Source organism: Pundamilia nyererei, unplaced genomic scaffold (genome assembly GCF_000239375.1).
Source record: "Pundamilia nyererei isolate P.nyererei 1_Seehausen unplaced genomic scaffold, PunNye1.0 scaffold00089, whole genome shotgun sequence".
Classification (NCBI taxonomy): Eukaryota; Metazoa; Chordata; class Actinopteri; order Cichliformes; family Cichlidae; genus Pundamilia; species Pundamilia nyererei.
This window is the reverse complement of record NW_005187490.1, coordinates 1,423,106-1,437,856: the sequence shown is the minus strand read 5'-3', so window position 1 is coordinate 1,437,856 and position 14,751 is coordinate 1,423,106. Positions and strand designations below refer to the sequence as shown.

Here is a 14,751-nt window from a genome sequence, read left to right as displayed (position 1 = left end):
AAAAGAAGTTCAACTATGTACATTTTACAGCAGTCACAAGTTACTGTAACTTTTGACACACCACAACTTAAAATACATCCATCCATACATTTTCTTCTGCTTGTCCGGGGCCAGGCTGTGGGACCAGCAGCAGCATGTGTTACTGAAATGAAATGGACACTTACAGTCCAACAGTCGGGCTGAACTCCTTCATATCCTCCAGTGTCGGCTCTAAACTGAGTAGCTTCTTGAACAGAACCAGTGGGAATGGTAAGTGTATGATACACTGGTTGTACAAGGCCAAGCCACACAGTAGTCCAAACAGGAAGAAGTTTCTCTTGCTCTCCTCTGTTGCCTGCATTAATAAAAGTTCACTTTGGTTTATTTTTGGTTCATTATTGCTTATTGTTTAAATTTGAATCTTTTAACCAATTTTATACAGTTGGTGGGTTCAGTTTTAAAGTCTTACATTGGAGGGAAACCATGCCAGAGTTTTGGAGTCATTGAGCATGAACATCCCAGATTCTTCTGACACCATTTTAAGAAACAGGTGGTGAAAAAGGTCTCGTTTGTAGACATCTGTGCTGTTTGGATCCTCATCAAAATGGACCTGAGAAATATAAATATTAGAGATGCTTCTGGAAAGAACAGTTGCAGAAGAATGGCTATGCATTAATCATCAGGTGAAAATCAATCAAATATTCACCACAAGTGGCTTCTTGAAGTCGCTGTGAGCAGCAGCTGCCAGCTCTCTGAAGGTGCTTTTGAAAAGTGATGCGCGCTGCAGCTGCAGTTTAAAAAATTTGGGTTTTGACTGGGAAATCCATCCGTAAGGAAAAACAAAAACCATCTGTGGAGGCGCCTCCTGTTCATTCTGCAAGACAAAACAAAGTATCATGATTTTAAAATAAATTCTCTATTTAAATTCCAATTGTGATGTATATAAGGCAGCTAGTGAACCACGTGAGCTAGACTGGCTCTTGCTTCTGTTCTGAGGTTCTGAAACTGACGCCTGCCTGAACTGTGAGTCAAAAGAGTGCTAAGAGAACTAAAACAAATAAAACAACAAAATGTTGGAATCTTCTGCAGCACTGAGGGCAGCTGCTGATTTATGATTGTATTCTGTTAGTTTATTTTCTGTTGTGACTCCTTTGTTTTTTATAGATGGTTGTTCTGTCTGTTATATAAAACTGCTGAATAGTGTAGCTTTAAAGTGCGATCACTAATACAAACTAATGCAGACTGGAAAATTACAAATTCTGCTATTGTTTTCCTGTAACAGGGTGGTGAAGTTACCTGAGTGAAGGCAAAATTCATGTCAAAAACCAGTTTCTTTGATTTCAGATCCATCACAAACGGGTACTTGCACAGAATCACAGGCAGATCATCTGCATTCTGGAAAAACAAAGAAACAACCCACATAAACAGTTAGTGAGCTTAACAGTGTGTTAACATGAATGAGTCATTTGGTGGGTTGACTGCCATCTTAGCAGGTTCAACGTACTTGTTGTCAGCTGACCTCACCTTGAGTTTTGACTTTGTTCGCCAACGTTTGAGATCCTCCTCTAGAAACATCTGGCTAAGCTCGAGGCAAAAAGTTGTTTCTGGGATTTTCTTGTTTATCTCATTGGTCTTAAAACAAGAAGTGGTAGTATTTGTTATACTGGCTGTGTGAAAATCCAACTTTTTTTTTGTTGAAAAGCTGAGCAGTAATACATTTAATAAAATTTTGATCATTTCTGATACTGACATAGTACATATGCTGGAGGATTAGCAGTACGTTTCTGGCTTGAGCGTCGCAAGAAGCAGACTTAAAGATTGGGATCCACGAGAGGGCCGTCTTCCACACCTGAACATATCTGATCATGTCGGAGGGTGACAGTGAGGACCACCATTCCCCTGAGGATGACAAAGTTACAGTCAGCTCTTCACTGGCTGATATCATGGATTAAGAAGTCTAGAGTGTTGGTTAGAATAAAATGCTATCATTTAATACATTGATGCATTTAAACAGTATATACTAATCTAATAAATACACTTTTAATAGACGTGCTGAAGATTTTAAAGTTGTTAAAGTCTGCCTAAATATATGCCTGAACAACAGACTTTAAAATTGCTTTAAAAACAATTAAATTACATTAAATAATAATTGAGTTGTGACATAATTATAAGCTCTGAATCGCAAAGCTTCAGCAAGGTTTTGGACTAATTCCTCAGATTTGTTAAATTAGTTGTTAGTTTAGTGTTTTTTGCATAGGTGAGATTGTGTTATGAGAAATGCATTAACTGCTTTGAGAACTGTTGGAGTTGGATAGAATGATGTTGATGTGAGAACTGCACTAAAGTCGGGACAGCCAGTAAGCAAAATAGTAGGTGTCACCGTACCTAAAATTTGGACGCTTTCATTGGGGAGTCGTTGCATGGTAGCAGCGACTGCATCAGCAAGCTTTTGCCATCTGCATTTCTGTATGCATGCATGCAGAAGTTCATTGAGAAGCAGGAAGATCCTCAATCCTTCCACTCCCACAGGGTTCATATCAACAGATGGAAGCAGCTGCAGAACAGCAGTCTCAGCCTGCTGATGCAACTTGTTATTAATTAATTATTATAATTATAATTATAATTTAATTACTCATCAGGTTACAAACGTGTGTTAGTCACATTCCAGTTCAATACCTCTGCAAAAACAACATCTTGCATCACAAGCTTCTCAAAACTTCGCCGTGCAAGTGACAAGTCCAAACCGGAGTACGTTGGTGAAGTTTGGAAATGTTTATCTTTGCTGACATGAAGAAAATGACAAATGTGTATCTTCAAATGTTAAATTCAACAGATATAAAGAAGTCATGGTCATGCTCATAAATGGTGTTCTTACCTCCTGTCAAGAAAGCTTTGATTCAAACAGGATGGAGATGTGAGCATCCTGTGAATTTCCCTGCGAAGAGTTCATGAGGTTAGTCAGTAACACTAAGACTACAGTGTACATGCTGTGCAGCAAACCAGTTACAAACAACAACAATAACAGCTGCTTTTGTGTTAGACTTACTCTTTTAGATTCTTCCACAGCTTTGGATTATATGCAGAGACCCATTTGTCAATCATGTTATCAATAGAGTGTTCTGTCACCTTGTTCTTTGTGCCACTGCCTGACTCGTTATCAGCGCCCTGTGAAAGAAGCAAAGGTTCATGTTTGGTTTAGACACATGACCTCACAAGTAGATATAACTGGTAAAGCCATGTTTACATCCTCCCACAGGTATCCTTACTGCACTGTATGCATTTGTGCTGGTACCTCATTAGGCGTACATGTTGCAAATGAAGTGTTTCCTCCTGCATAGATGTTAGAAATGTCTAGAATAAAAACAGATGAGAAATTATCTACCTAAGAGTCAACTGTACTGTATGGGATGGTTTTTCAGTTCCAGAAAGAAAGATAAGATATAGCGACTTGCTCTTACAGTGGGCTTAATTTGTGACATTTAGGCAATAAACCTTTTTGTGGTTAACTTGGTTATTTGGATCAAATTCAGGTCCAGTTTTATTTGCTTAAATTATTTTTTCATCAGCACTTTAAAAACATACAGCAGAAAACCTAAAACCTGCCGTGAGTTCATGACATTTATTTTTAGATTATTTTAAGTTTTCCAGTATTTGATGCGTGGCCAAACATTTTGTCTATGATTATATTCATGCCCTTATAGTCAGAATTACTAATTATTTTAAACTAAAGCTTTACCCAATTATCTATTGGGCTATTGGCTCATCTGTGTTACACCTGCAGCAAGTGCAAAGCCCAACAGTGCAGCTCCTCACTGGTTTCAGAAGACTCAGTACCTCTGAGTAGCACTTTTTATTGTTGCATAGTGAATATATGTGTGTGTCTTTGTCAGGTTTATAACCTCTATCTATACAGTTGGATGTGACACACCTTAATTATTACTCTAACAATAAAATTATTTAATTGTTATTGTTATTTTTGTGAAATTGTAAATTGAATCGACTCTTCTGTTCAGATAAATGTATTTACCATGTGGCAGTTGCACAGGTAGTGGCACTGATGCCTGAGTCTCTTCTCCACGTCCCAGCTGCCCTTGTTCATTACACCCAAACGAGTACACCTTCTTGGATCCTGTCAGTACCAGTGTGTGGTAGCTGATTGAGAAAAGAGTGCATGAAAAGGAAAGTCCACAATGTAAAACATGCTTTTTCAAAGGTTTTAAACATCTGTGTTGTTGGTGGACCTCAGTATGATCACTCTGAAGATATAAGACAGAAGTTGAAGTTTCCTGTTTGCTCAGCAGTAAACGCTTTTCTTTTTCAATTATTTATGATATAATAATAATTAAATGTTACCTCCCACATGCAACCTTTGTGACCTTTGCCCCCCAGAGCTCTGCAACAAGCCGAGGACGCTGTTCATTTTGTAACGAGTTGTGGCCAAGCTGTCCATATTGACCAGAGCCAAATGTAAACACTGCACCGTCCTGAGAACCAGACAACAGTTCATATTAATTTTTGCCATGTACATATAGTTATCTCAGGAGTTTGTGGAAAAGCAATTAGAAGCCAAAGAATAAGAAACAAAAAGGCGCTTTCATAATTAATGCAAAATGAACAATGATAGTATAAAATTACTGGAATTTCTTTCAAATTAAAAAACAGACAAATAAAATAAACCTCAATATAAATAACTGTAGTCAACTTTAAACAAAAAAATAAAAAAGAACACAGATTGAGTGTATATCAAATATCATGCATTCATCTATTATTTCCTCCTGTAAAGCAATCTTCAAATTAAAGCGTAAAGTAATTTGAAAGATGCGCAAAGAAAACAAAAAACAAAGATTATGGAAATAAACATGGAAACAACGACAAAGACCACAACTGAAATACTGAGTTCAACACTTCACACAACAAAATACATCTTCTGACATCTACCAATGTTTTAATCACAGCTCATTTAAATCATAGTCAGCATTTAATTGTTTCGCTGCTTGTTCTGGTGGTACAATTGTATGTGAGCCTGTTAACTGTTGTTGACTCACCTTTGTCAGAGCAGCAGTGTGGTCCTTCCCACAGGAAATGGAAACAGTTTTCTTCATGTTTAGGTAATGAACCGGAGTCGGTGTATGTCTGTCTATGAGAAAAACAAAATACTGAATATTGCATGTATATTTTGATACCTGCACCTTGAGTACATATACATCAGATTCCTTCTGGGAACCACACTTCAGTGCGATATTTACAGATATTGACAGATGCTGAGAGTGAGAGATTTAAACTTTCATTGTAGTACCTTGTGTGTCACCCAGTCCAAGCTGTCCACAGTCATTTCTGCCCCAGCTAAACACTCCTCCAGAGACAGAGAGGGCGAAGCTCTGCTCTCCACCTGCAGCGACCTGGACCACTGGGATCGCTGACAAAGATCTGACATGCTGGGGTGAATTCACGTATTGCTCGTTTGTGCCCAGACCCAGCTGCCCCCTGGAGTCCTGGCCCCAAGTATACAACTGACCATCTGTGAGGAAAATCAACATAATACTTTTCTATCATCTTAAACTCCTAAATCCACTAAACCTGTGAAAAGGATTCGTTTTCATTCAGGTTCACAAGCCTTTTATTGCTTACTACATACTTCACGCTACCTTTTGTCAAAACGACTGTATGCTGGCTCCCACAAGTCACCTGAGACACCTGTTTGTTGCGCAGTGCTTCTGGTGTGCTGACAGAACACATGCAAGAAGTGATCAAACTCTTCTGTGATTACAACGGCAGGTTATTGTGAATTCAACTGGAAATTGAAGGACGATCCCTTAAAAACTGAAGCTGCAAATCTTTGACCTCACCTGGGACTGAAAGGAGGGCGAGTTTGATCCACACAAAAAACGATGCCGCTTTCAGACAGAATCCTCACCACATCTTCACCACAACTCACAGCCTCAATCTTCTCTTCGCATTTCACAATCTCTGCAGATTTACAAGCCACGCACAGAGCAGGTCATAGTGGATCAACACAGGCAGAGAAATGAAATTGAGACAGAGACATAAAGCTGATACTCACTCTGTTTCCCTCTCACTCTTCCCTCATCTTGGCTCTCAACTGTGTGAATGATGTAAGCATCCCCATTTCTTTTAATGAAGGCAAGCAGTCTGTGACCTGCTGAAAGATCTGTGACTTGAAAGCTGAGGTTTAGAGAGCATACTCCATCAGCAGGTGAAATATTTGAGGATCTTTTCAAGCGAAAGCCCTGCTGCCAGTCCTCTCCCCATGAAAACATGATGCTAAAATGACTGTGCAGTACAAGCAGCTGCTTTTTATGACTCGGGTGGAAGTATGAAACGAAACCTGACTGGTTTATTGAGCAAAGTCAGCTGTGAGAAAACAAAACTTACAAACAATAAAAACACCACACCTAGTGAGTCACTGGCACGTGGTTTATTACCTTAGCTGGAAAACCAAAAACGAAACTGGAGTTGACGTGTGCAGATTTTGCATGACAGCAACATATTTACCTATACTGAGCAAGTCATTCGCATGAGTCACGAAGTTACTCTGCATTTGGTGTTTTCTGAAGGAGGTGTGGCTTTTACCCTAAATAACAAGAAAATGTGTGAGGCTGTTAACTGTTAAGTATACCAGGTGTGCAAGATATCATTTGTGCTTTTCCTTATTTTCTGTCATACACAATGATGGATGCTCATATTGAACATGACCTAAGATTCAGACAATGGTGTCATTATATGTACAAGTAATCGCTGTGAGCTAAAAGGTTGTAAGTACTTTGTTCCAGACTGTTTCTTTAAACTCTTGGCTCTGTATGATGTCAGTGAGACCAGGTATTCCAAATATTATCAGCTTGGTGTCACGATCCCGGGTCTTATGACCCAGTGTTTTGAGTTTAGTTTATTTGGATGTTTATATGATTAAGCTCATGAATTTTTCTAGTTCTTTGTTATTAGATTCCCCTTGTGTCTTCCAACCCCTGTTAAGTCTCCCTTGCCCTTCATGTGTTTCATGTCTGTTATGTTGTCAAGTTCATGTAGTCATGTCTGCGTTTCATTATGTTTCCTATTTTATTTTCTAAGAGGTTCTGTGTTTTGTTTTACTCTTTCCCTGTGGCGTTGTTATGTCCACGTTGTGTCTACTGTGCCTTTCTGTCCCATGTTTCAGGTCCCTATGTTCTGTCTTCTCAGTTGCTGTTAAGTTTGCATGTCTAGAGTTCAGTCAGTGTGTTTCCTGTTTTACTTTGAAGGTCCATGTCTCATGTGAGTGATTCTAGTTTTGCTTCCTTTGTCTCGTCCAGCCTGATTACTCCCAGCTGTGCTCTCCTTCTGTGTCTCATTCCCTCGTTATCCCTCTGTGTATTTAAGCCCTGTGTTTCTCTTTGTCAGTGTTGTGGTCTCGCTCATAGCTGTATGAGTTGCCATGTGTTTTCACGTATGAGTTAGTTGTAGTTTTCCCCAGTTTAGTTTGTTCTTTGTTTCCTTCCCGAACCTGCAATAAAGCAGTGTTTTGAGTTCACTTTTGTGTCTGTGAGTTTTGCGTTTGGGTCCTTCTCTTGCCTGCACACAGCCGAAACATGACACTTTGGCACACAGCTGTGGCTGAGGATGGAGACTCCACCCACCTATTATTCAAATCTTTTGTTTGTGGAAGCAGCCAAACAGAGCGATCCTGGTTTAAAGGGAAGGGGTTGGATTATTCTGAAGCAAGAATAACAATATTGAGAAGGAAATGAGCAAAGTGGGTCACTTTTCAGGTAACTCCAAGTAAAACTTTAATAGTAAATCCACATCTGGAAAACAGAGCAGTGTAGTTTATGTTGAAAACTAACATTCTTTTTTACATAATGCAAAGTTTTTCATAAAATTTTACTTACATATGTTAACATTGGCAACACTGGCAACATTGTATAAGTGTGGCTGATTATGATTTAGAGAGTGCAGTTATTTTGTGTATTTTCTGAGCTGTAACATTTAGGGAAAAAACTATGAAATACTGACAGACTTTCTCCAAATTTTATAATCTAATATTACCTATTTACACTTAAAAAAAAATATACTCACAAGCATAGATGCCAAGTTATCATCATAAATTTTTTATGTTCCAGAAACTAAACTAACAGGCAGAACACACAGCCCGAGAATGGATGAGATCATGACGCTGCACAGAGGGAGACACAAACAATATATACACACCCAAGAGGGAGTCAGGGCAAAGATCTCAACCTCAGACTATTAAATAAATCCAAACCAAAAGTCCAAAACGCTGGGTAGAAGACGCAGGATCATGACAGTAACAGTAAGTATGTTTCAGTAACTGCAAACGCTAGACTTGATCAATAATTACTTTTTACTGTTCAATACAGTAAAAAACTGTCTTATAATACTGATCACTTATGGATCCTCTTATTGTTGCTCAGGGCCTCTGTGAGTTTGGTTTGCATGATCTCCTTAGCTGAGTATAATGGCAGCTCCAAGGTCGAGAAGCACGTGTGTGTCTCAGGATAGTACTGGTCATAGGAGAGGTCCTCGACTTCTTTAACTTTGACTTGCATCTTGATTTTGTCCATACCGAGAATAGGCACCCGGTCAAATCCTGTCACAAACCCTAGAAGAGGAAAAAAGCAGAAATCGATGAATGTCGTGAGTTTTTGTTTACTTTTCTGTATGTTGGGGTGCTTTATCCACAACCTCAGCTGCTGTGCAACTGATGTTTCCTACCACATGTTCACTGCATCGATTAGCAAATGTCAAAACATTCCTGAGTGATCAAAACTTTAGTAGTCACTGTGATGAAGCAATGTTGCAAATTTACAATGGTAAATTCCTGCTAATAAAGCAGATTAGTAACGTAACTTCCATTTACATGTTAAAATTTAACTAGCTTTTATGATCAAATCAAATACTTACAAAGGAAAGCTTTCTTCTGGTTCTCAGTCAGTTCATCAAAAACCTCCCAAAACATCTGTATGGTGGGATGGCCTGCGCTGTATTCACCTTCATAATGTGTGTTCTAATCATAGTGAAAGAGACTGTTAGATATATTGAAAATAATTCATTCAAACTGTAATCAAAGCATGCACAATAATGGGATAAAAAAAAATTGCAGACAAATTACATCTTTGTGTCACTAACGATTTACCTGTTTCAGCTTTTCCCAGTCACTGAAGTCTTTGCCCACCATCACTTCTTGCAGCTCCTTTGGCCTGAAGAGTTTCACCAAATCCTGCTCACACACCAGGAAGAAGCCTCTCTTGAACTCCTGAAACACATTCTCCACTGATGTGTTGAAGGCATGATTCACGTAGGCATCCACAAACTCCTTCCTGTTTGGCAGATAAAAGTAGTGATTAAAAGAAACACATCCACACTTTGGTCAAATCATGAACTGTTCTGTTCCTTTTTGTTTAAAGAGTGGTCGCTTTATATCTCTGCCATGGTCATTTCCCATTAATTGCTTAAATTATTTGCCTATAAACAGGCAAACTAAGCGTGGTGTATCGCACTGGACCTTGTTACCTTTTCTAACCTTAGTAGTAAAAATAAGGTAATTGGTTGGTTGATTATGTCCTTGTTGTAACTATGCTTCTTGGCAAATAAACTTAGACTATTGGAAAGCCTGATTATTCACCCTCAAATTGTCTCACATTTGCAAGGAAAATGCATTTGTGGGTTGAGCAGCAGAGTTGAGCATGTGACTTTCATCCATGACAAACTTTCCAGATCATCTCTGCTAATGCCAAACAGCTTATTCTGCTATTGGCTCTTGTCTGGTGTTATTTGTTGGATTGATTGGATCATTTGCTGGCATACACCCAACACATCACACTGTTTCCACCAAAACCTAGTTTTATCCGCACTTTGACCCTGTGATCATACAGTAAAATTTTGTGGTGGTGTCTTCTTGGTTCACCTGTCTCTGATATCCCCTGTTTTGGCCTTCAAATTTGGAGGTGGTGCTAGGGCTCACTCCATCAATGTGCCTTGATTGGCACAATCAGGTGCATAATAAGCATCTGATTGTCAGCACTGCAAGTACCAGAAGCCTAAAAACAAGAGTCAATAGCAGAATAGGCTGTTTGGCTTTGGCAGAAAAGATCTGGCATGTTTAAATGGGCGCCACGCACAAATGTGCACAAAAATGACCCAATTTTAGTGGAAAAAAACATGCCAATTCTTTCCAAGAAGTGCTGTTACAACAAAGAAATTATTTACTAAATATAAATTTTATTTTATGTTATGACTTTTTGTTATGTGTAGCTTCTCTCTGGCAGGATAATTCATAGTTTGCTTTTCAAAAACATGTTATAAAAAAAACTTTAATTGTCCTCACTTATTTTGACTTGTCACCAATTTTTCCGAATTTTCTGGATCAAGGTCGATATCTTTCCCATCCCAGTTGATCTGTTGAAAAAAAAAGATTTTACTGCTTTAAGGATTGCGTATCCAAAGACCATTTTGAAAACTGTTTTGATTTAAGTTGTGTGGAAAACCCCTACCGAAAAATACATGTCCAGGTTTTCCAAGTCATCATCTTGGTAGTCCTCCAGAATGTACTGCAGACTCCTGTAAACATAATATAGTTTAGGATCATTTGTATAACCAATCAACACCTAAAACTACAAATTTGTGTGAAGTAAATATAACTGTTATTAAATTTTCTGCCTTACTCTCCAACACTTGGGTTGAATTCTATCAAATCCTCCAGTGAAGGCCTTACACCGAGCAGCTTCTTGAACAGCACCAGTGGGAAGGGTAAGTGGATGATGCACTGGTTGTACAAGGCCAGTCCACACAGAACTCCGAACAGGAAGAAACGCTGGTCTTCCTGAGTTGCCTGGTGTCAACTAACTTTGGTTAGTTATATGGTGTTATAAGGAATCAGTTAAAAGAATGAGAAAATTCTGTGTCCAATGTTATTTCCAATCAATAGGAAGGCTTACTTTTGAGGAGAACCATGCCAGTGTTTCAGAGTCATTGAACATGAACATCCCAGATTCAGCTGAGACCAAGTCATGAAAGACTTCATAAAAAAAGTCTTTCTTGTAGACCGCATCGATCACACGATTTCCATCAAAGAAAACCTTCAAGACACAGGGGCAAAAAAAGTTTAGATCAAAACTGCATGAATGCACGAGTTTTTAATATAATTTGTGCCTTGCTATGTTTACAGTACGATACAATTTTATTTATATGGCACGTTTAAAACAAGGGGGTACACCAAAGTGCTTCACAGTAAGGAATAACGGTAAATGATTACACTGAACAGTAAGTCATTAAAAAAGGTAAAATAGAGAAAATAGAGAAACAAGCAAAAGCATTAGTAAGTAGAGATAGGGAGAAAACATGATTATCCAGAGAAATGAGCAGCAATACAGCAATTAATGAGTGGTGAGAATTAGCGAGTCGGAAAAGCCAGGTTGAATAGGTCAGTTTTCAAGCGTCTCTAAAGGATTGAATGGATTCAGAGGCACGAATGGTAGAAGGAAGACTATTCCAGAGGTTTGGTGCTACAGAGGCAAAAGCACGATCACCCCTAGTCTTCAGATGGTGCCTGGGCTGGGCCAGATGATCGTAAAGAACGGCTGGGAGTACAGAGACTGAGGATGTCGGTGAGATAGTCAGGGGCAAGGTTGTTTAGGCATTTGAAAGTGTTACAGAGTATAGCATGGTGGAAAAGGATGGAGAGAATCCCCCACTAAGCTTTTGGGTTGGCATTACTTTAGATTTTGTTTTGTATTAATTGCATGCTTTGGTGTTTTTTTGTGTTTGATGTGAGGTGTGGGCCACACCCATGTGGGAGTGGAGATTCTACTCTAGTCCAGCTGCCAGCTATTTGGAGTTGAATACAGGGAGCAGCTGATTGGGGAGGATTGGAGCCCTTCTCTATAAAGGGGAGAGGAAACAGGAAGTAGGTGTGGTCGTTGTTTTTTTTTTTTTTTAGTAGGACACTGGTGTAGCAGGGAAGCCTCGAAGATCCAGGATGAAGTGTGCACATTTTAACGGAAAAGATTTTTAACCTGGCCTGGTTTTGCTTTTAAAATAAACTGAGGATGTTGGAGGGAGGACTCATTCTTATTGGGATGTGAGTGGATGTGCTGGAAGGCAGGAAAACAAACACTGGACTGGAGACTCTCTGTGCCCCTGACGAGGAAACTGGACCAGTTTTGGGGAAGTTCCAGCTCCCCGGATGTGATGTGGAGACCCAGCCTCGAACGAAGTCAGGCCTGAAAAGGTGGGTGGCAAGCCTCTTTGAGGAAGATACAGGATTGATACGTTTTGGCTGCTTGTTCTTCCAAGTGACCACCTTTCCCCTGTTTGTAACCAGGCTAACAACCCTGACCGCGGTGGCTTTGGGCCTTGGATTCCTGGCCAGAGTTGTGTCTTCAGCCAGTAGTTTTACCCGGAGAAAGAACAAATAAATCTTGTGTAACCCATTACAGTGTGCGTGTGGTGGTTCGTTACTGGTCAATATTAGAGCTACTACTTTCTTGTACGGAGGCCATTTTGGGCCTTGCGTAACAAAAGTAAGCAGCAGAACTCTAAAATACTTTACCACGAGTGGCCTCTTGTAGTCTCTGTGATTCGTATCAGCCATTTTTTTCATGGTGTCCTCCAAAACTGATGCTCGCCTCAGCTTCACTACAAAGACAAAGTCTTCCAAAACTGAGGGAGAGCGACCGAATGTCCTCCAAAAGTTCAGACAGACTTTCATCGCCTCTGTAATCTGAAATAAAGTGAATGATGTCACTTTTACTCTTTCTCAAAGAGAAAGAAATAATCTATGTTACATGTTTTTGGAAGGTTTTTTTACCTTGGCATGGTAAGCATTCATGTCAAACACTGTTTTCTTTGATTGCAGATCCATCACAATAGGGAACTTGCACAGGATGAGAGGCTCAGCATGTGAATACTGAAAGGGGAAAAACCCATAGAGGTCTTTAAGGTTTGATTGCACATAAATAAAACATACATTTCTTCATGTTGTTTATTTGAACACTGGGTATTGACTAAAAAGTGACCGAACCAAAGATGAGAAGAATGGAATAACAAAGTATGACACAGTAGATTACACACAGACACACTACTTTAGACCAGAACATTTTACCTTTCGTTGTGACTGTAAAAGCCAATGTTGCAAATCCTCCAAAAGGAAATCTTCATCAGCTGACACACAAAAATCGCTTTCTGGTATCCTTCGAGTTTCTGCAACCCTTCTGTTTGCCTAACAACAGAACATCTCATTATCTATTTATCATCATTTAAAAGGCAGAGAAAGGGTTGGATTTCACTTTAGGAATGAGTGAAATGACTGTTTTAGGATATTTATACTAACATTGTACATATATTGGAGGACTAGCAGCAGATTTCTGACTCCAGAGTTGCGAGGTACAGGTTTAAAGGACAGGATCTCTGATAGGGCCTGCTTCCACACCTTAACGTATCGCACCATGGTGGAGGGTGACAGCGAGGACCACCAGTCACCTGAAGAAAAACAGAGAACCGATAAAAAACTACATGCCATGAAACTTTGAGCACTTTCTCACCTTCCAGATTAAAAAGAGTATTGTGATATCATGTACAGTAGACAGCTGTGACAGTACCTATGATCTTAAGACTTTCATTCGACAACCTTGTTACTGCACCAGCTACCGCCTCAGCGAGCTTTATGCTCTGTTGCCGTGTGTGTTCCAGCACTGCATGCAGAAGCTCATTGAGAAGAAGGTAGATTCTCAACCCCTCAACTCCAACTGGTTTCTGGTCGAGGGAAGGAAGCAGGCGTAGCACAGCAGCCTCGATCTGTTAGTTTGGCAAGGATTGCAAGAATCGATCAGCAGCAGTTAGGTCCAGGCACTGTTACATGTGTATTACATTAGGCAGTAGAATGGGGAATTCATACATTATGGAGAGATGCTGATTCCTCAAATTATTAGTAGGATATTTATAAAATAACAAGCAAAGAAGAAGACCTTTTGCTACAGATTGCATGTATTCTAGCAACATACCTCTGCCCAAACATTGTCCTTTGTTAACAGGTTCTTGAAAGCAAGCCGTGCATGTTTTAGGTTCAAGCCGTGGTACTTCAGTGAAGTTTGATAATGTTTATCACCGCTAAGAAGACAATGAACAAAGTCCACATATAAGTATGGCACTTATCCATAAGCAAACATTTACCAGCTAAAACAATATTTCAGTTCTTTCAATCCTGAAACACCAGATCTCTCACCTTTGAAATGAGAAAAAGAATGTTGTGCACAGAAACTGTGTATTTACCTTTGTTGAAGGAAACTTTTATTCAGACAGGATGCAGAGGAAAACGCCCCGTAGATTTCCCTGTGAAGATTTAATGTTTTCATCCGATTGCAGAAAAAAATGTTTTCAAACAAATAATTTGAATGACAGAAACCATACAACACCAGGCAAACCAACAAGCTGTGACTGCCAGTGCATCATACTTACTGTTTAATCTTTTTCCATGACTTTAAATCACATTCAGAGATCCATTTGCCAACCATGTTATCAAGACAGTGTTGTGATGCAAAGCCACAGTCTGTGTTTGAACCCTCGTCAATGTCCTGTGAAGGAAAGCAGTGACTGTTTACATATTCACACATATTCGCACCTCCTCCCATCACAGTCTGTACCTAATGTGTTAGTGTCAGTACCTCATCAGACCAGCATGTTGCAAATGAACAGTTTTCTCCTGCGAAGATGTTTCTGATTTTGGGCCCATTGGTGCCTTAAATGATAAGTAAACACGTCACTTCT

General features: G+C 39.5%; 2 protein-coding genes across 2 annotated transcripts in view; both read right to left on the bottom strand.

Annotated features, from left to right (window-relative positions):
- The window catches only part of LOC106456300 (E3 ISG15--protein ligase HERC5-like), an 8,134-nt gene extending 2,067 nt beyond the window's left edge, over positions 1–6,067 (bottom strand). Inside the window, exons 1-15 of the mRNA XM_013912400.1 lie at positions 6,057–6,067; positions 5,625–5,701; positions 5,276–5,497; positions 5,025–5,116; positions 4,333–4,463; positions 4,007–4,131; positions 3,272–3,330; positions 3,026–3,144; positions 2,656–2,761; positions 2,365–2,533; positions 1,760–1,878; positions 1,276–1,374; positions 686–853; positions 449–589; positions 165–334 (exon numbers count right to left, since the gene is read on the bottom strand). Coding sequence (XP_013767854.1) covers positions 165–334; positions 449–589; positions 686–853; positions 1,276–1,374; positions 1,760–1,878; positions 2,365–2,533; positions 2,656–2,761; positions 3,026–3,144; positions 3,272–3,330; positions 4,007–4,131; positions 4,333–4,463; positions 5,025–5,116; positions 5,276–5,497; positions 5,625–5,701; positions 6,057–6,067 — 1,808 coding nt within the window. The remainder of the gene's footprint in view (positions 1–164; positions 335–448; positions 590–685; positions 854–1,275; positions 1,375–1,759; positions 1,879–2,364; positions 2,534–2,655; positions 2,762–3,025; positions 3,145–3,271; positions 3,331–4,006; positions 4,132–4,332; positions 4,464–5,024; positions 5,117–5,275; positions 5,498–5,624; positions 5,702–6,056) is intronic.
- A 1,830-nt stretch (positions 6,068–7,897) lies between these two features.
- LOC102195131 (probable E3 ubiquitin-protein ligase HERC4) lies at positions 7,898–14,717 on the bottom strand. Its single transcript, XM_005739099.1, has 16 exons — positions 14,649–14,717; positions 14,443–14,558; positions 14,257–14,316; positions 13,989–14,094; positions 13,587–13,782; positions 13,319–13,467; positions 13,091–13,207; positions 12,797–12,895; positions 12,539–12,709; positions 10,926–11,066; positions 10,653–10,819; positions 10,482–10,548; positions 10,316–10,386; positions 9,125–9,308; positions 8,893–8,995; positions 7,898–8,590 (listed from the first exon to the last, which is right to left on the bottom strand). Exons 2-16 carry the CDS (start codon positions 14,496–14,498, stop codon positions 8,373–8,375), a joined length of 1,905 nt encoding a protein of 634 aa, XP_005739156.1. The 5' UTR covers positions 14,499–14,558; positions 14,649–14,717; the 3' UTR covers positions 7,898–8,372.
- Between the last annotated feature and the right edge of the window lie 34 nt (positions 14,718–14,751).

Coding starts and splice junctions, on each gene's coding strand:
- LOC102195131 (XM_005739099.1), bottom strand. CDS start 14,498: ATGGTTGGCAAATGGATCTCTGAATGTGATTTAAAGTCATGGAAAAAG. Junction 14,095..14,256: donor AAAAGTTTCCTTCAACAAAG/GTAAATACACAG, acceptor TTGTCTTCTTAG/CGGTGATAAACATTATCAAA. Junction 8,996..9,124: donor ACTGGGAAAAGCTGAAACAG/GTAAATCGTTAG, acceptor CACTATGATTAG/AACACACATTATGAAGGTGA.